The sequence below is a fragment of the Pteropus medius genome, unplaced genomic scaffold (genome assembly GCF_902729225.1).
Source record: "Pteropus medius unplaced genomic scaffold, Ma_sr-lr_union100, whole genome shotgun sequence".
Classification (NCBI taxonomy): domain Eukaryota; kingdom Metazoa; phylum Chordata; class Mammalia; order Chiroptera; family Pteropodidae; genus Pteropus; species Pteropus medius.
Genome location: NW_024342473.1, coordinates 20,368,726 through 20,390,095, shown reverse-complemented (window position 1 = coordinate 20,390,095; position 21,370 = coordinate 20,368,726). Strand labels below are relative to the sequence as shown.

At 34.1% G+C, this 21,370-nt stretch overlaps 1 protein-coding gene across 4 annotated transcripts in view; it reads right to left on the bottom strand.

Annotated features, from left to right (window-relative positions):
* Positions 1–7,559: 7,559 nt before the first annotated feature.
* The window catches only part of PRTG (protogenin), a 112,584-nt gene continuing 98,773 nt past the window's right edge, over positions 7,560–21,370 (bottom strand). For 2 of the 4 annotated variants that reach the window (XM_039865519.1, XM_039865522.1), the window contains exons 17-20: positions 19,974–20,094; positions 18,516–18,681; positions 16,636–16,740; positions 7,560–16,189 (exon numbers count right to left, since the gene is read on the bottom strand). In XM_039865519.1, coding sequence (XP_039721453.1) covers positions 15,740–16,189; positions 16,636–16,740; positions 18,516–18,681; positions 19,974–20,094 — 842 coding nt within the window. In that variant the 3' untranslated portion in view covers positions 7,560–15,739. The remainder of the gene's footprint in view (positions 16,190–16,635; positions 16,741–18,515; positions 18,682–19,973; positions 20,095–21,370) is intronic. The other 2 variants (XM_039865520.1, XM_039865521.1) reach the window with 2 other exon arrangements.

Here is a 21,370-nt window from a genome sequence, read left to right as displayed (position 1 = left end):
TCACAACTGAAAACTTTGAGAAATGCTTGTATGAGTCAGAATTCAATCCCGACACAAAACCCACACTTTTTTAAAAATTGAATATGTTTGTCTTTACTTTTCTTTAAACTTGAAATTTTTACATTTATTTTTTAAGACCATGAAAGAAACCAATTATGTTGAAATAGTTGTCAAAATATTTTTTTAAATGCAAATTTGGGGTATAGTAATATATATGCTTTTTTTAAAAAAAATTAATTTTTAAATTAGAGTTGACATTTAATATTTTATATTAATTTCAGGTGTACAGCATAGTGGTTAGACATTTATATAATTTATGAAAAACTTACACAATTTAAACAGGGTAAATTTAATACAAAGTATTACTGACTATAGCAAGAGATTGCAGTAGAGAAGGATTGCTAAAGAAGAAAATGCTAAAGAATCTGAGAAAAGCAGATATAAGGAGGAGCCACTACTCTTAAAACTGAGGTAGAGCACCCAAAGAAGAGGCCCTCCCTCTCCAGCAGCAATCCTGACCTGATCGGAGCATGCACAGTTGTGCAGTCTGCAGGTTGTGCCAGAGGAAGCTACTGTCTCTGACTGCTGCTTGCATTGCAGGTTCCTGGGACTGGATAAGTCGCCAGCACTGCAGGAGTTGGATGCTGAAGAAGCCCATGCTTGCTGCAGGAGCTTACCAATAGGAGCACCTGGAACAGGAAGAAAAGCCCTTCCTCCAGTAATCTCTCTCCAGCACCCTCTACTGATAAACTATAACATTGAGCGAGCTGGCAAAGGAAAAATATTTGAAGAGTCCATCACAGTTTTTGCAGAGCAGGCAATAAAGGGTAAATTGCATCACAGTTTTTGCAGAGCAGGCAATAAAGGGTAAATTGAGGCAATAAACTGGTTACTGACACAATAATAGTGTGTACTTTAGCCTAGCAAAACTCCAAAATAACCTCATAGCAACAGCAACTTTGGTTCTGGCATATGCTGTCATCAAATGGTACCTTCTGATTTTTTACTGTCTTGTCCTAAATGTGTATTTATTTTCGAGGCTTGAAATATGAGACAAAGTTTTACTTTGAACTACGCTTTTTAATTTCTTATTTCCCATCCATCACCAGAGTCCATAAATTTTACTTCATATATATTAGATATGTCCCTTCTTTTTTATCACCACAGCCACCACCCAAGTTCAGCCATAATCATTTATCTCTTTTCTGGACTAATACAATAATCACCCAATAGTTTTCTCCACATCCACTTTAACCTCTGTTCAAATCATCTCCCACTTTAAAAAGTGCTCTTTAAAAAATAAAATCATAGATTTACAAGGAGTTGCAAACAAATGTATGGGAAAGTCCTTTGCATTCTTCTCCCAGCCTCCCTTAATGTTAGCTTGGCATACAACTATAGTACAATATCAAAAACAAATTGACATTGGTACAATCCATAGAGCTTATTCAGGTTTTATAAGTTATACATACAAGTTTGTGTATATGTAGTCTTATGCAATTTTATCACACATGTAACCTTGTGTAACCATGATCACAATCAGGATATCAAGATACTAAACTATACAGTCACCACAAGATTTCCTGATAACAGGACTCCCTTCTGTTATAGCCACACCCATCCACTTCCCTGATCCCTAACTCATCAATGGCAGCCACTAATGTATTCTGCATTATTATAATTATGTGCTTTCATGAAGGTTACACAAATGAAATCATGCAGTATGCATCCTTTTGAGATACTTTGTCACACAACAATATCCTTGAATTTCATTTAACTTATCGTGTATGTCAATATTTTGCTCCTTTTTACTACTTAGTAGTATTCCATGGTATGGATATACCACCATTTTTTAAAACCATTCACCCACTGAAAGACTATATGGGTAGTTTCTACTTTTTGGCTATTATGAATAAAGCCATTATGAACAGTCATGTACAAGTTCCTGTGTGAAAATAAGTCTTCATTTCTGGGATAAATGCCCAGGAATGCAATTGCTGGGTCATATGGTAAATCCATTTTTAGTTTGAAAGGAACTGCCAAACTATTTTCCAGAGTGCAGGGTGCTCTTTTTAAAACACAAATCTCATCCTGTCATCACTTTACATAAAACTCAATGGCTTTCCACTGCTATTATAATTAAAACTAGATTTTTAAAAAAACATAGACTATAAATGGCTTCTATAATATGATTTCCACTGATTTCTCCAACCTGATCATGCACCACTCCTCTTGCTCTTTATGCTCACTGTCCTTTTAAAAATTTCCTCCAATATTCTCCTGCCAGAAGCCTTTGCAAATGCTGTTTCCTCTTCCAAGAACGCACTTTTCTCCACACTTAGTCCAATTAACTCAAACTTACCTTTCACTCTTGACTCAAGTATTTATCTTCATCTATTCTACCTTAGATTCTGTTTTTTTTTTACGTCCTTTCATCACTTCTCTTGATTTGAAATTACATATTAATTTCCGTGACTATCTGACTAGATTTTGTCTTTACCTCCAGACTCTAAATTTCATGAGCGTAATAAGGGTTGACTTTTGCTTATTACTGTCTGGCACATATCAAGTGGTCGATAAACATTTTTTGAATGAACAAATGAATGAATTGTATACTCGCAAAGAATTCAGTGTCAAAGCTTTGACATTCTATAATTTTGTCTATCCATTAAGATATAGTAACTATTCAAAAGCCAAAAAAAAAAAGATAAATTATTCATGTTCAAGATAGTCTGCTAAGCAATAGATTCCTACAGCCGAATTGCAGATTCATACAAAGTTTACATTAATACATTCTGAAATATATATTATTTGAGACTAAGACTTATTTTTTAAATATTTCTAGTGGATAACTATTATTGAAAAATAGTAAAGAAAATGATTAATATGGCATTAGTAATTTTTAAAAAATATTAAGGAGACTTGCAAGTTGAGAAAGGGACAAATGTCTCCATAGCTCTCTCCATCTTGATCACTGTTTGTCATATCAACTTGACATATCCTGTGCAATCAATAACCAAAGACTTGATTTAACATAACCATAAAGGTCCATGATATTTTTTCTGGTTAAAAATATTCATGGTTAAGTGAGGTGCCTCCAGTGAGGCACCTGACTTTGATCTTTGATTCTAAAAGACACTGTGTGTCATACACTTCTTAGGTAACATATGATAAAACCAATATGGCAAAGTAATGTGAGATTTTTGCCTTGTTTTGCTTTGTTTTTTACAGCAATGGGAAAAGAGGCAGATTTTTTTCAGGATATAAATACTGCCAACATAGGCAGACTGCAACAGTGTGGGTGCTTGAGAAATTTGTGAGAGCATGTGGGAATGAGCAAGATATGTACATATTTGTGAATGAAATACAGCAAGGCAGGTCTACCTAAAAAACATGACAAATCTTGGTGTTAAAACAACAAACTGTAAATATGGAACAATTGGCATTTTACGAAATCTCTTAAAAGACAAAATGTGCCAGTTTTAAATTTTTTGGTTTTTATGTGTGTTTAGAGAGCTAGAGCAGGAAAAGGGAAGCAAGATGATGAAAACTTTGTGCAGTAAGCTTCCTTTGATTTCCCATTTTTTGTACACATATTTTTTATGGAGATATAATTTATATACCATAAACTTCACTATTTTAATGTATAAAAGTCAGTGTATATTTGCTTTTTAGTATATTTTAGTATAGTCAGAGTTGTGCAACAATCACCCAATTCTACAACATTTTTATCACCCCCAAAAGAAACCCTCTACTGGTTAGCAGTCACATTCTATTGCTCCCCCCACCTCAGCCCCAACAACCTCCTCACCCCCTGGCTACTACTAATCTACTTTCTGTCTCTATGGATTTGCCTACTCTGGACATTGCACTTCATATAAATGGAATCACATAATATATGGTCTTTTGTGCCTGGCTTCTTTCACTTTGCATAATGTTTTCAAGGTTCATCCATGTTGTATATGTATCAATGTTTTATTCCTTTTCGTGGCTAAATAGTCCATTGTATAGATATGCCACATTTTGTTTATTCATTCATCTATTGATGGACACTTGGGTTGTTCCCATTTTTGGTTATTGTGAATAATGCTGCAAATGAACACTGCTGTACAAATATTTGTTTCAGTCCTTTCATTCTTTTGGGTATATACTTAGCAGTGGAATGGCTGGCTCATATGATAATTATATGTTTAGCTTTTTGAGGAACCCAAATTGTTTTCCACAGTTGCTAGACCATTTTATGTTCCCAAGTAGCAATGTATGAGGGTTCCAATTTCTCCACATCTTTAACGATATTTATTTTCCTTCAATTAAAAAAAATTATTATAGCCATCCTAGTAGGTGTGAAGTGGTAACTCATTGTGGTTTGATTTGCATTTCTCAATGACTAAAGATGTTGAGTATCATTTCATGTGCTTGTTAGCCATTTGTATATTCATTAAAGAAATGAAAGTTCAACTCCTTTACCCACCTTTAGATTGGGTTGTCGGTCTTTTTGTTGTTGAGTTTTAGAAGTTCTTTAAATGTTCTGGATATTAAACCATTATCAGATATGATTTGCAAATATTTTTCCCTATCTGTAGGTTGTCTTCTCAATTTCTTGATAATGTCCCTTGATGAACATAAGTTTTAATTTTGTCGAAGTCCAATTTATGTTTATGTTTTTTTGTTGTTACTTGTGCTTTGGTGTCATATCCTAAAAGCCATTGCTACGTCTAAGGTCGTGAAGATTTACACCTATGTTTTTTTTTTTTTCTAAGAGTTATGGTTTTAGCTTTTATATTTAGGTCATTGATCCATTTTGAGTTAATTTTTGTATATGGTGTGAGGTAGGAGTCTAACTTCATTCTTTTGCATGTGGCAGTCCAGTTGCCTCAGCACTGTTTATTGAAGAGACTGTTCTTTCCCCCAATGAATGGACTTTACAGCCTTGTCAAATATCAATGGCCCATGGACATATGAATTTATTTTTGGACTCTCAGTTCTCTTCCATTGGCCTATAAGCCATTGGTCCTTATGCCATTACCATATTATTTTAATTTTTATAGCTTTGTAGTAAGTTTAATTTCTATAGCTTTGTAGTAAGTTTTGAAATTGGGACATGTGAGTCCTCTGACTTTGAAGTTTTAGCCATTTGGAGCCCCTTGCAATTCCATGTGAATTTGAGGATTGGCTTTCCCATTTCTGTAAAAGAAAAAAAAGGCTATTCGAATATTGATAGGGATTACATTGAATTTGATGACTTTGGGTAGTATTATATCTCAACCCATTAACATGGGATGTGTTTCCATTTATTTAGATATATAATATCTTTTAGCGATGTTTTGTAGTCTTCAGTATAAAAGTCTTTTACCTCTTTGGTTAAATTTATTCTTAAGTATTTTATTTGAGATGCTATTGTAAATGAGATTGCTTTTTAAAGTAAGTTTGTTGATTTTGTACCATACAACTTTGCTGAATTCTGAGGTCATTAAGTTTTAAGTAGCAATAACATAAAGATTTTCTTTTTCTATCCAATCTTTAAAGTGGCAGTAGTTTTACTTTTTTTTTTTAATAACTAAAGTTATATTTTTCGTATCACATTACTGTTCTTTCTCTTAGGGTTATTTTTAAATTTTATTCCATTTCCTTCCCTTCCTTCTATTAACCGATCATGTTTTTTTCACTTTCTGCCTAATAGATTTAGGATACATTCTATTTTGATTATTTTAGCACTCACTCTATAATTTTTAACATAAAACTATTTAATAAAAGAATAGTAGAATAATTTGTCTCTGCTCATTTTTCTTCCAGTCTTATGGCTTATTTTGTCTAGTGTTTTAGTTCTACCTTATTTTTACATAAAATTAGTTAATAGTATTTTTGTACATAGTTAATGCTGATTTAGATTTACCCGTTTCTTTATGTCTTTGCTCATCATGGCTTTTTTTTTTAAACAGCTTTATTGAGATATAATTATATATCATACAATATACCCATTTCAAGTGTATAATTCAGTGATTTTTAGTATATTCACACTGTTGTGCAACCATCATTACAATTAATTTTAGAACACTTCCATCACCCCCATATAAACCTCTGAACCCATTAGCGGTCATTTCCCATTCCCTGGAACCTTGCAGGTCTATGTAACCACTAACCTACTTTCTGTCTCTTATAGATTTGCCTATTCTGAACATTTCATGTAAATGAAATTAAACAATATGTGGGGTTTTTTTGAGTGGGTTCTTTCACTTAGCATGTTTTCAAAATTCATCCCTGTTGTATTCTAACACTGTGAACTACTTACGACCTTTTTTGCTCATCATTGCTTCTTGCTTCTCCTATCTTCCTTGTGGATTCTATTTCCTTCTTCCTAAATTACATCCTTTATTGTTTATTTAGCAAGTGTATATGAGTGGTATTATCTCTCAATCTTTATCTAGAATTACGTTTATTTGATCCTAACATTTAAATGAGAGTTTATCTGGATATACAGCTGCATATTGTAGTTATTTTCCTTTGCAATGTTTTGAAGATATTATCCCACCATCTTGCTTCTTTTATTGTCACTGAGAAATCTTCTTAGCGTAATCTATATAATCTTTTTTTTTTTCCTCTAATTTCCTTTAAGTTCTTCTCTTTGTCTTCGATGTTCTTTAGTTTCACTGAAATGTTTTGGTATGGACTTATTTGTGTATTTATAGATTGAAGTTTGTGCTTCCTGAATCTGAGGATTTCATAAATTAGTCATTTTCTCTTTGAATATTGCTTATCCTTCACTTTCTTTAGTCTTTCATTTAAGAATGGCTGTCATGTATTTTGAATCTTCTCTGTTTACCTTATTTATATTTTGTTTATTTCTCTGTGCCAAGTTATCCTGAATAATGTTCTTATATCTAAATTCCAGTTTTAGAATATTCCTTCAGTGTACTTGATCTGTGATTTAACAGATTTTCAAAAATGCATTTTTTTATTTCTGAAAATTGTATTAATTTCTTTTTCCAATATACTTGTTCTTTTAAAAAATATATAGTTTCTTATTCTCTTACATTTTAATTCTTTTATATTCTTCACAGTCAGCACAATGTCATTTCAAGAAGTTACTGTTCTGTTTTTCAATTCCCCTTTCATTTCCTAAATTAGGAGGTTTTTTTTTTTAATAGTTATCTTAACAAGCTTGTTTAAGTTATATTTTATCTATTATTTCTAATTTTTTTTTTAGTGGGAAGGTTTTCAATATTCTCTTGACCATTTTTTAATAATATTTAAAAAACAAAAATTCTTACCTCAATTAGAACTGTGTCTATCTGGATGAGTCCATAACTTTTATGCTACCTACTATTTAGTTCAAGGTAAGCAACCATGTACTGGAATAGGAAAATGATTATTTCCTTGCTGCTATTCAGTAAATGCCAGATGAAATAATTCTTATATAGCTTAAACAGGCTCTATTCCTACTGCTTGGAGTAGACTCTATAATCATCCCATCCTAGGATATAAAAGCCATCATTCTATACATTGAAAGTTTTCATTTTCCATTCCCCAAAAGAAAACTGAAGAGTAAAAGAAAACAAGGGTTTTTTCTTTTTTAACTAAGGAAAATTTTATTTAAACTGTGCAATCAATCAGTATTTAGACAGCAGTTTCATAAACATTTTGGCATTTAAATTTTTATTCATTTTTGGCATGACCTGTAGGATAGTATATAAACTACCCTGGGGAGGGGAAAAATACTAGGCAATATTTACCATGAAGCTAGAAAAAGGAAAAAAACCCACATTATTAAACAAGAAATGTTTTAAGAAGACATTAAAAAGGTACATTCAAAATCAAGGCAAACATTAGCTTTCTTCATGCAATGGAGTTCACAGAGCTGATCCCCTGAGTCAAGTATAAAATTAAAATAGCTCAGCTCTAGAGTCCATTAGCAAGTCTGCAAATGCTGCCCTTACAAGAATATGGTATATAGAGCAAAAGGATCCAGAACACCCATAATATGAAATAATATAACTGGCTCCCACGCTTTCATCTAATTCACATCTTTGAAAAAAAATAGGAAAAAAAATCATGCATACAAAGACATGAAATTTTGTCCAACAACAGCAACAAACAGACAAACTTAATATATATCATCTATTCTACTGATAGGCTAAGGCAATGTATGTATATATTCAGGCTTTGCAATTCCTGCAACAGGCTCAAGTTAATAATCATCAGTAATCATTTTCATTTGCAAAAAAAATAGATGTACAGATTGTAAAAACAGGAGGAAGAATGTTTTAGCCAAAATTTTAAATATTTTTGTTGGTGTTTTTAACGACAGTTTTGTAGAAAAATAAACTTCTGTAACATAAATTTTTAAAGATAAAGTTTATAAGTTAAGACTGTGTCTAATACCATGAACTACTTAACAAGATATAGCTTGAATAAATCTGCAAAAGTGTTCAGAATCTCATGGGTTATACTAAGAGTGATTCTGGATGGTGCAAAGAAAAGCTAGGGAAAATATTTCTTTTCTCTGAAAAAAGATAATCATATAATTCTTCCCAGTAAGCCTTAAAGGTAGACTTGAGTAAATTAGAATAGGTGCCAATAGGTGTTGCCCTATATAAAATTTATTCCAAATAGTTTAAAGAAATGTTAAAATGTTCCATAATCTTGAAAAAAATAGATCTGTTAGAGAAGAATCCTAAAAATGCACATTCTCCTTACCTATCTACCCCTCTCGGGATATCTGACTATTTCCTTAAATCTTTAAAAGCCAAGATATTTTTTAAATGAAAGATTTAACTTGGTGAAAAATGATTTCCTGTAAAGCACTCCCAAAAGTACTGTAAATCTCCATTTCCTCTTATAGATTTACCTACATTACAGATAAGTTTTTAAATTTCATTCTATACCTTTTACCAACCCTTTCTTCTGTTAGTTTTTTTGGGTGCATGTACAGGAAACACAAACATTTTTCATTTTAGCATGGGCAAAATGTAAATGGAAAGGCTGACCCATGAACCAAAAAAAAAAAAATCAGTTAAGGTATGTTTCACAGCCTCACAAAAATTATTTTGGGATTATAATTATTTATACTTGAGTTTTCTTTTGAGTTTTCGAAGTACTACTGCTTCATTCTGCAGACAAAAAAATTATCTTTATTTCATGGATAGAGAGGAACAAAAATAGGTTAAGAACTCTTGTCCCAAAAAGGTCTCAAAATGGTCAAAGACTAGAATTTAGGTGCTCCAATGACTCATGCTACACTCTTCTACTTTATGATTCTCCCTCAACTTTGCTTCCTCCTAAATTAGTGTGAAATAATTAATTAGGTTGCATTCATAAAAACTGTTGACTCTTCAGATCTAGCAAAGAAGTATGACTGGTTATACACCTGGCTTTCTCCAGTTAATAAATTCTTATTTAGATACGGGGACTGTGGAAAAATTACAAAAGATAAAATTCAGTTCTGAACATATAGTCTAATAAGGAAATGCTTGAATAGATAAGGACTCCAGAAACCATGCCTACCTTATTTCTCATGCAACTCGAGGCACAAGCATCAGTTTTCAGCTTAATTTTGGATAAGAGAAATTGGAGATTTTAAAGGAGGAAAGAAGGAGGTTAGGAGATGACGAAGGTGAGTTACAACTCAGCGTCCAAAATACCTCATGTGAATAGATGGTTATAAATAAGACAGACTTCTCTTTGTTGGCTGGCTATTACTACATGGACAGGTTGTGTTGATACTAAGAGCCTGGGTAATTAAATATCATTTCTTGGCTGAGAAAATGCATTTTATTAGGAATACTATAAACTTGGGAGTTGGAACCAACTTGGGTTTATATCTTGGCTAAACCACTTACTGTGATCTTTGCCCAAGTTAGACATGTTTAAGCCTCAGTTTCCTGATCTCTAAAATGGGAATAATATTTGCTTTGCAAAATGTAGCAGTTTAGAGGGATGAAACACATTCTGGGCACATTGTATTTGTTTAGTAAACTGCATTATTTTTCCCTAGAAATTATAGTCAGAAGCAGCTGAAAAACAATCAGCATTCTTATCCTTACTCAGAATATCATCATGGTCTCTACCTCATAGTGGAGGTGCTTTATCTCTTAAGTTGAAGAAATGCTGAAAATTAGAGTAGAATTAGAAACTATCCTTCCAAACTGAAAGACTTGACTTGCAATGATCTAGGAATTAGAACAAACTAGAGCTATGGACTCTGTAACTTTCCAGGGAAAGGGACAATTGGAATCAAAGAAGAAGAATGGCAAGAAAGATAAAATCTCCTAGGAGTTATTTATGCTGACAAGGTAAGTAGAAGCTCTTGCTGAAAGTTGGTGGGTTATCAAACGGAAAACCAAAGAGTCAGGAGCTGGTGAAGCTAGACAAAATATTGGATTTAAAAGGCAGAAAGGTTGCTGGTTACAAATAAGCTTTTAGAAGAAAATGAAGAATGAATTCGATCATGGTCCTGTTTATCTACTCTGAGTCCCTGTGAAAGTCTCGAGAAAGAGAAAAAGAGAAAGTTCAACTATAATAACAGTTTTCAAAAATTTCTCATGAAATTCCATTAAATTAGAGCCAAATATTCAGGAAAATTTCTGTTAAACACACAGGACTGAGATGTTACTTTATGAAACATATATTCAAAAAGTTTAAAGCTGAACTGTTTTTACAAGTGATTTAGAAAGTTTAATGTGTACATATGATAGGTTTTCATAGTTTTGAAATTCTGAACATGCCCAGGAGCACATGACTTCAGACTTCTAATTTCTGTAATGCTATAGACAGTTTAAGGGAATCAGAATTCTCAAGAAATAATAAATCTGTAGTAGAGAAAATAATGGCCACCTACAGAAGTCCACGTTCAAATGCCTGGACTCTAAATATGTTACCACACATGACAAAAGGGACTTTGCAGATATGATGAAATTAAGGATTTTGAGAAGAGATTATCTTGGTTTATCCAGGTGAGGTCAATCTAATCACGAGTCCTTAAAACTGAGGAACCTTTCCTGGTTGGGGTCAGAAAAGAGATATATATGATAATGGAAGCAGGGTCAGAGAGATGCTACATTGTTGGCTTTGAGGATGGAGGGAGAAGGATGTGGGTCTGTAGCCTCTAAAAGCCAGAAAAGACAAGGAAACAGGCCTTGATTCTGTCCCAGTGAGACCTATCAGACTGCAGGCCTGTATTACTGGAAGATAATAAATTTGTATTGTTTTAACACCACTAAGTTTGTGGTAATTTGTTACAACAGTAATAAAAAATAATACAGTATCTGTCTGGTAAAAATGCAAGACTGTCATGTAAATCTCAAACACCTTCAACGCTTAAAACGGGAAACTGCCTGGGAAGATTAAAGCCTGCAAACATATACATTGCATTAGCCTGTGATCTTATATCCTGAGCATAAAACAATTTAACACAGAAGTCTATGTATATGTTCTTCTAAATATCAATGAAATTCACAATCAACTGGTTGTGTATGGTGATCTCCAGAACCCTCTATTCTGCTCACAGGCCACAAAAATTATTTTGACTATTAATTAAATCAAAGCAATTTGACCAGAGACCCATGTGGCAAACTGTCAGAAATGAAGTCTACAAAATACAGACTTAAAAGATCATGGCTCTTTCAATATAGTTGGAATTTTTTTTTACATTCAGTATTCAAAATTTACATTCAATGAAATATAAACATATATGTAAATCACTATAGCCACTGCTAACGTGGAGCCACATCTGGATATTCTTACATTTAAAAAAAAAAGCTCTCAATTTTATTTTTGTGACACTGAATTGTTTACAAAGGTGTCTTCATATGGACTTGAACAATGACCCTGAGTCATCAATATGAGCAAATTTCTGGCAGAAGTCCTTAACAAAGCCAAGACAAACTAATGTAAATCACTGTCATTGTTCCCAATTTTGGCACTGCTTGTATCTGAAGCAAAGGCAAATAAAAGGCATTTCACTGAGGATCTAATTTCCCTGGTGTGCCAAAGTTCATTTTTTAAAGCCACTTAGTGGATAAAGCTATAGTCTTAATTTTAGGCTAATCAAAATAAAAAACCTCAGATTTCATAAAAAAAAGATTTTTGTTCCATCCACTAAAGTTTGAAATACCAGGCTCCCTTAATGTAATTAAAATATTTCAATTTATGGACAACTTTAAAGAGCACATCTATCAGAGTATATATAGCTCACTCAAACAGTGATATGATTTGTTTGCCTGTGATGTCTGAGTGCTCTGCAGAGATGAGAACATCCCTACTACTAAGGGACTGCCCTCAAGCCTTCTGAGTTAACCAGGTAATGCTTTGAGCAGGAGGAAGACTGCATAGGTTAGTTTAGAGATTGCCATAATACTCTGCAATGAGAAAGCCTGCTGATATTTCTGTTGACATCTCACACTCAAGGTGCTTAGGAAAATATCACATCATTTGGCAAAAACATCCTGTGGCTGAATCAGCAGATTTAATGGAAAGTCCCTATGTATGCTACTTGTATACAGATGGGTTCTGGAGAGACGTGTTTGTTTGACATAAAAACAAGAAACAATAGTTTAATGTACAACTAAATTTGCCTATATGTGGAGGTAATCTTAAATATCTTTGGTTTTTCTTTTTTTAAATTGCTGACAAAAAGTACTTGAATAAAAACACTGATAAATACCAGTATAACTGTATTGCTTTTTATATGTAAACTTAGCCCTTTGATATCTTTTGCTACTCAAGCTAGATTCCCTATCAGCTTCTAAATAAATGTATTTCAAATCTGCTCATCTTTACTTACTTACAGGCTAATCTATATATTTTAATGGTCTTTGGTACGAAAATACTGATGAGCAGTATCTTGTAATATTTGGCATAAAAATGACATGCATGTATCAGTACTTATAGCAAATAAGTCTTTGGAAAAGAAAATAGTTACCATTTGCATATTAGTCCCTTTGGAGTGAAATACCATAAAGTAACATCACTATGAGAGAGAAGTGAAACCTGCACATTTTAGTTACTATTTCATACCTAAAGTTTCAAAGAAGCTAGCTTTGGCCAAGTAAAAAGAAGTCTTTGCAGTACGCTAAATATCTTATTCAATGAGACCAAAAGATTTATCTTTGGTGAAAGATTTTTTTTCTCTCCAACAAGTAGTTTCAACAATGTAAAAATATTTTACTCTAATACTGTATAGTTGAGGATTTACTTGCTGAAGAAAAAAAAATTACACTTGAAATTCTTTGGAATGTTCTGCTGGTAAAGAACTTATTTTAAATGCTCTGGTAACAATAAGGTAGTTAAAATTACTAGTCTATTTAACTACAACAATCAATATAAACCCTATTATTTTGGGTTAGTAACTACGTGTATAAACTTTATTACCTATAGATGTTTCTAGTTAATTCAGTCTGGAGGGAAATTAGAGTCAAATTTTCATTTTCTACTGAAAATTCTTTGGTAACAGATTATGAAAAAATGTGTATAAGAACAAAATGAAAAGGTGAAAAAGTAAAAAATGTACTGGTAAATAATTAGCAAATAGTTATAGCCTAAAGATCTACAATAACTATGGGCCTATTCATCAAAAAACAAACAAAATACTTTCCTCATAGACTTCAGATCATCTTTCTAGGCTTTAAAAATGATTCAAATTTATACAGTCCTAGACGTGCCTTCCATAACCATGACAGATGATGTTTCAGCTTTAGGTTTTGTTTGCCTTTTAATGAAAGTTAAAAAAATAAATGAACTCATTATATTCCTTAAATTTAGATACTGATAAAAGTAGGCCCCACATACTTCTACTTACAAACCAAAAAACGCCATACCCTGTCAATTTGCTCATGCTTCCATGAGGCAGCTCAAAAGTAACAAAATATTCCCTGAGTACAGGAAAAAAAATAACACTAGAATAACTTTAAAAGGAGGTAGTATAAAACAGGAGCTATAAAGGCAGGAGCAGCATTTTTCCTTGCCTCAGATTGTTCACCTAAAGCTCTGCTTTTTTTGTTTTGTTGTGAAGCCCATACTTAGATAATTAAATGGGGACTTTGAATTTTGTCCACAAGTGGCTGCTAGCACTTAATGTTGGTCTGCTTCTGAACATATCCAGTTTGGCACAAAAATACAGATTAAAAAACAATCAAAAATGTTGTATCATCAGACATTGGGATAGGAGATACGAGAGGGGGACTATTATCAGTAATGTTCTTTTGATTTTATAACGCCATTTAACATAACTTCCCTCTATAAACCAAAAGTTTCAAGGGGAAAACAATTTAGGTTCCTTTTAAAGTAAGGCTCAAAGTTGTTTCCAGATAATTTGAAACAATACTTTTAAAAGGAAATAGGGCCCCCTCTCTACACCTCGTGTTTAATTTTTTATCCTTTCCCACTGCCGGACACCTAGTAGGTAACTCTCATGACTGAGAAGGCCTATTCTGTGTGGCTGAGTAAACAGTTTGCTGATTTCGAACCAGCAAGAGGATTAACTCACTCCTGGAGTTAGCATTCCTCCTTCACAGCATTGACACTGAAGGAAAATTAAAGAGTACCAAATTCTCTTAAGAATTCAAGAAAATACAAGCGAGATGGGAGAACTCTGAATACTCATCCCTAAACAAAATCTGCAGGATAACAAACTAAAATGCTTTGATAAGATACTGTACATCAAAATAGTTAGTGATAAAATCCAAGACACTCTTAAGGCAACTTTCTGTACTCCTGTCCTTAACAACATCATGAATATTAAAAAGATATAAGGCAAAGAATTTCATAATATATAATGGAAGGCACTGTTACCATGATAACCTCACGTTCATTTTACTGTCTACTGTTAAATTTATCTCCAATCTTAATATTTTATGAAATTTCTTTACCCCTTTAAGCCAAGCTGGGATTAAAAACAAAACAAAATCCTAACCTATGCTCTTTAAAAATCTGTTTCCCACATGGAGTTTTGCAACTAATTCTGGAAATGTTGAGGATGCTTTGCAAACTAGACAGTGCAGCCTTTGGCTAACTGTCAGGCAAATGGGAAGGTAATAAAGGCACAGCTCTAGGCAGGCTGAGGTTTGGGAAACAGCAGATAAAGCACTCAGACTTTAACGCCCAAAACATAAAGGCCCTTGAAGCAACGGTATTCTCTAAATGTTACCAAATAGTTCTATTCTCAAGAGACACACTTTTTGTCTTGGTCATTCGCTAAAATCGACAGCCCCACTTTTTCTCTTGTTAGTCCTCACAGCCAGAGGTAGTGTTAAATTATACAAATCATGCAGATGTTATAGTTTTTTTAAAAAAAATCAGAGCTTCAGATAAACATTCTTACTCATCTACCTATATGACTCCTTTGATCACACACATTACACATACATCAATGAAAACAAAAAGCTACTAGGAAGTATCATTGGTTATGTAGCTGAGATAAAACTATCACAACAAACGAGGTAACAAAGTTGTCTTCTGAGTTTGCCATCTGGCAAACTGAGGTAGATAGTTAGCAAAGGGGCTTTCAAAAGCCTTCCCTTTGCTCCAGTGATATAGTTTCATATTCCAGTCAAATATCTTGACTGTCTTTTCACATTGCTGACAATCAAACATTCAAAATACACGAGTTTAAAAATTAAAAAAAAATACCACATTCAAAAAAAGGCTGAAATACCCAATAAGACATCAAGATTTTCACAAAGGCTTTGGCTCCCTGTTCATTGTCCTTCGAACAGAATTAAAGGTGAGAATACCTGAACATAGCTGTCTAGATTGGAAAATCATTTTTATCAAAGCTTAGAATGGCAGAAGGTGGCTGCAGAACTGAAGAGGAAGTTTGCTCAGCATCTGATGGCACTGCAGGGTCTTCACACTTCCTCGTTGAGGGATCCCCACCGGAATCACTGACAGTGAAGGAATCAGAAGTAAGAGGTGTGGTACTTATCACTGAAGACAGATGTATCTCATCATTGGACTCGTGGGAGAACCTTCCAGAATCCCCAGTCTCGTGGCTGCCTTCGCTATTCGCCGAATGCTCAGTATCGGCTGCAACGCCAAAGGGTCTTGGGAAGCTTGTTGTCTGACCTGGGGAGCTGGGGGAGTCTTCATCACTAGTTAACACAGTTGTGCCTGGCTGGTAAAAGCAGACCGATTGAGTAAATCTTCTTTGAGGCTGGGCAAAAATACATAAAACACTGTCAGTGATGATAGCATGCTCCTGAAAAATAATAAATCTGGTTTTATGTATTCTATATATTCTGAGATAGCAAACTGTTCAAGTAATGGGTGAAAGGTCAATATCATAAAGGGACTGTCTAGGTCAGTGGTTCCCCACTGAGGACTGGGAGCATCTCAGAGTTACTGGGGTAAGTAACGAGTCAAAGCCTTCCTCTATGATGGGGCAATGCATGCTCCTGCCCCATTTCTTTCTCCATTGCCTTCCACTCCCCACCAAAACCACAGCTCTAATTACTATTCTAATTGTCATTTCAGTGATCATTCCCCATGGCTTTCTGTAGAGTCATGCCCCAAATTAATAAAACAACATCCAGAAAGAACACGAAAATTAATAATGAAGCATTCATTTACATCTTCCTTTCTTTTTAGTTACCATTTCAAAATACTTTGGGTTGCCGAAGATTTTTTCTCATTTAGGTAGGTTACCTGCTCAACTTTTATCTTCTTAGAATCTTGGAAAAAACGCCATTTTTTCTTAGAGTGATTTTTAATTATAGGACCATAACTATTAATTATCAAGTCAGTTCCTCCCTGGAGAAAGAAAAGGGGAAAATGTAAATATTATAGATTTCAGTTTATCACAAGTCGTACACAAAATTTTTAAATGTTAAAAGGAAGAAAGAATCGCAGACGTTACTTTTTTTTTATACAAGCAGCATACAACAAATTCAGGGTAGTTGCTGCTGATCAAAAAGATATAATAGATTTATCTTTAAGAGAGCGATATATACTAAAGTATTTGGGGTGAAGTATAATAACTTCAAAACTTATTTTCACATGGTTCAGCAAACAATATATGGAGATATAGAAGTATGACAAGATATTGACAATTATCTATACATTCATTATGCTATTGTTTTAACATTTCCACATGTTTAAAAAATTTTAAAGCAGTTGTGGCAACAGATGGGGCATCAACTCTTAGGCTAACCCATGTGGATGTAGAGATCTGATCTGTCCTCCCAAATGGCTTCTTGGCTTTACAACAGGCCTCCATTTGGCTCTGCCTCCTTTCACTCTGGGTTCTCTCTCTTTTTCTCCTTGTCTTCCTCCCCACTCTGCTTCTCCCCAATCCTTTCTCACGCCTAGGTCCAAGTTAGTAATAACAGAACGACAGTGTATTTTAGTGCTTTTTATGCTTATTTAAAAATATTCTAGATTAATTTGAAATAAGTTGAATGGCTTACATTTGTATCAGCAAATAAAAGCTGAATTAAGTTGCAAACAAAAAAAGATATCGGGAGTACAAAGCAATCAATTCATTACTATTTACCCATAATATAGATAGTCTATAGCACTGTGCTATAAACAAGTAGATTGCATTTGTTAAACATAATTGTATACTATTTAATATCAAAATTGGCTGAAATTTTGTTATATTTTTATTTTTCTAAATTTTAGAGAAGGGTTGGGTAAAAATAATTTATAGAATTTGGCAAACTTTTTCTGTAAAGAGCCAGATAGTAAATATTTTAGGCCCTGCAGGCTACACATGGCCCCTGTAGCATTTCTCCTTTTTTTTTCAAACCACCCTTTAAAAGTATAAAAAACATTCTTAGCTCAGGGGATGACCATACAAAAAAAGGCCATGGGCTGGCCAGGGCTTGGCTGCAGTTTACTGGTACCTGATTTGTAGCGCATTGGTTACGAGAGCTATTATAATAAAACACACTATCAAATGTTGCACTGTGACTAAAAATAATTTTCAGTTGTGTTCATAATGCTTATCACTGTACTATTATTATATATAGTGGAAAGGACATGAGGCAATATCCCCCAATGACTTTCTTCACTATATCTATCTTCCTCTGGCCATAAAGAGAAAGATCTTGAGACATCTATTGAGATGCTCCATATTTTTAAAAATGACATTCATACCTGGCATGTTCTTAGTGTCAGTTCAAAAAAATCAGCCAAACTAAATGTAAAATAGATTAATGAAAAATAGTTCACCCAGTAAAGACATGGCGATTCAATCTATCATAAATATAGATTAATGACCTGGGTATCCTTATTTAAGACAGGTGAACTCCATATAGTCCCACCTAATTGAACATATGCTACATTCTCTTTTTTTCTATAACTCTTTCATCTTTTATTCTTTTATCTTTTATCTATCCCTATCTTCTTCTTCCCAAATATTTTATGTAAGGAAAGATCTTGGTGGAACTGTTGTACATTTCATTAAGTGGAGTATGGATATAATATATTTGACATACGATTTTTGGTAAGTGAATTTTATATATAAAGGGACAATGAATGGAGGGAAGAATTACACAGCAAAAAGGTCTTGCAGCTTAGAGTACCTTTGCATCGATGAAACTGCTGGGCATCATCATTGGCGTTAAGGAGTCTTCATTTTCTACAGCCCCTTCCAGGTTCTTTCCTACCTCATTTCCACGGGCTAGGGAGGCACTGGTATGTGATAATGGTTGAGTTTCATTCTGTACCATCTTGGAAGCAGATGATCTCCTGAAATGTTGCAAGAAACGGAAATCTAATTTCATAAAATATACAGGCAAAGGTACCAAATTTGGCCTATAATCACAACTTGCATACAAAGGAGTTCTTTAATGCTTGCTTCTCAAATATCTTTAGAAATTGAGTATTAGATTTCAACTCCCACTCACTATTGAAAATGTTTATGATTTGAAGCAGCTTATTTATTTCTTTTTGCCTCAAAATCTGCTTATATAGTTACTTTTTACAAATCTTTAATAAGAACCTTAATATTTACAAAGTACTATTTTTCATGATTGTGGATTACTTATAATTTGTGCATAAATTCTTAATTTTTAATTTACATGTTCTCCTTCAGGTCTGCAGATTGTCACACTAACATCACAATTCACTTGCCAATTAACGATTGCAAATTTACAGTCGCACTTCTGCAAGATTGAGGCATTGCTACAATACTGTGCATAAAGATTTTATAAAAAATTCTTAAAGTGAGGAACTTGGACAGTAAAACTGAGCCAGTTCAATATACAAAAAAAAGGTGTTAGAACTAACTCTTCATTCACATGTTTTCTGAGTATGTTTCTATGCACAAGTACCAAACACATATAGGGTAAACTCTGAACAACCTAAACTAATGGATGGATTCCATTGATACACATTACCTAAAAATGGTATGTATTTGACTTTGCTTTATTTAATTAAAAGAAAAAAAAAACCTTAAGAAAATAAAGCAAAAGCCAAAGTATACAAAAGGTTAGTTATAGACAATTCACTGAATGCTGAAAATTTAGCTGAAGTCAAACTAGAGATAAGACTGCCCGACAGAGTTTATAGAGAATCAATCCCTTGTTATTACATTTGTTTTAATCCGTGTCCTGAGAATCCCAACCATATGTCCTGTGGTGGTGTGGGTGGAGTTCTCGGTGGCTCAGGCATTTCAGGTTAGTCAAATAGGAAAATGTTCCAGACAGTAAGGAATCCTCTCAATCAGCAAAAACATCAGATTGTCATGTTTTTTAAAATGAAGGATATACTTTGTGTTTCTCATAATACTAAGGAAATGAAGAAACTAGGTCTTCATTTAACAATATTTTATTGGCACAGTAAATTTTTCAAATGGCAAGAAAATAATCTTTCCAAAGTAAGTGCATCTCTATAGTTGTAAGAACTAAAGTAATACATTTATTTTAAAATGGAAAATCCCAGTTACTCCAAAAGGCACTTGGTTTCAATTTACTTCTTGTGGTTACTGTAATTTAAATGATTTTTTAACCATCTCAACATCTCTAGCAATGGAAACACACCTGGCTTTACTTCGGCATATCAAGATGAGAACACAGATGAGGATGCAAGTCAAGGCTATGCCAACGCCTACAGCAATGCCAGTCATTGATTTTTGGTCCAGATGGTAATATCCTGAATAAACTAGAAGGGGAAACAAATTTACTCAGAATCAATAAAAAAATCAATGATTCCATTTATCATAATTCTGACAGATATTCGCTTTTCTATAATTATTCTTCTTCTCATAGGAAAACTTTTGACAGTATCTGTATCTAAGCACAAAAGACACATATTACATAGTTACCAGTGATCTCAAAGATCAGTTTATCTTCCCATAGTGGATTCTAAATATGAGTTCTAGATATCACATTATTATATCAAATGTGAACATCAGTTCATAATTTATAATGCTAAGAGGCACAAGGCACAAATTGTTCCTTGATGAATCAAAGGATAGTTTTCATGTCATGTTACTTTAAAAGCAGAGCTGTACTCAGTGCTTCTCAAACACTTCTGTGCATATATGACTCACTAGGGGATATACTAAAATGCAGATTCTGATTCACCAGGTCTGGAGTCGGGTGGTGATTCTGCATGTCTTACCAGCTCTTGAGTGATACTCATGCAGCTGGTCCCTAGACACGTTGAGTAGCCAGGTATCTGAGTTGCGAATATGAGTCTTGTTCTGTTTTCCCGGTTGATATGGTAGCTGCTGTGGCTACTCGCTTCCTGTACTTAAATCTGACTGCTCTGTCCTTTTTTTCTTTCTCTTTCTCTGGCTGTGTGTGTCCTTCTCATTCATTCATTCTCATTCTCTCCTTCCCCCGCCCTCCCCCCACACACGGAGCAGTGAATGACTATCCTCTTAGGAGCAATGAGCCCTTAATTCTGTCCTGAGTTCTGCTAGCATTTCCTCCATTTAAAGTTGTTTGCCATCCTCCCACCACCCAGCCCCCAGCGCCGCCCCCAACACACACGCGCCCACTTCCTCAGAGAGGAGGAAAAGGAGGTGTCTAGTCCTGCACCACAGGAGGCCCCAGCTTCCTTCAGAACAGGACAGTTGCCTTGAGTGGAGTGAGAGTAGCTCTTTAAAGAAATATTTTTTTCAATTGCTTTTTTGAAGAGAAACAACTTTCTCTCTGGAAAGGCTGCTTTTCTGTGGTGGAAACTTAATGAAAACCATGCTCTTCTGAGCTTGAACACCACAACCATCACTGCTGTTTATGCCCATGAAACCTCCCAGGAAGCCTACTCCCATCAGTTCAGGGCAGTGTGGCTCATCTGTCTTAGTGATTGCACAGCCAGGAAGAGAGATGACTGGGACATAGTGGTCTGAAAACTGCAGTTAATTCTGAGGTGAGTTTGTTTCCTTCCAGGAGTGCAGAGAAGAGCCATGTAGCTCCACAGCATCGGAACT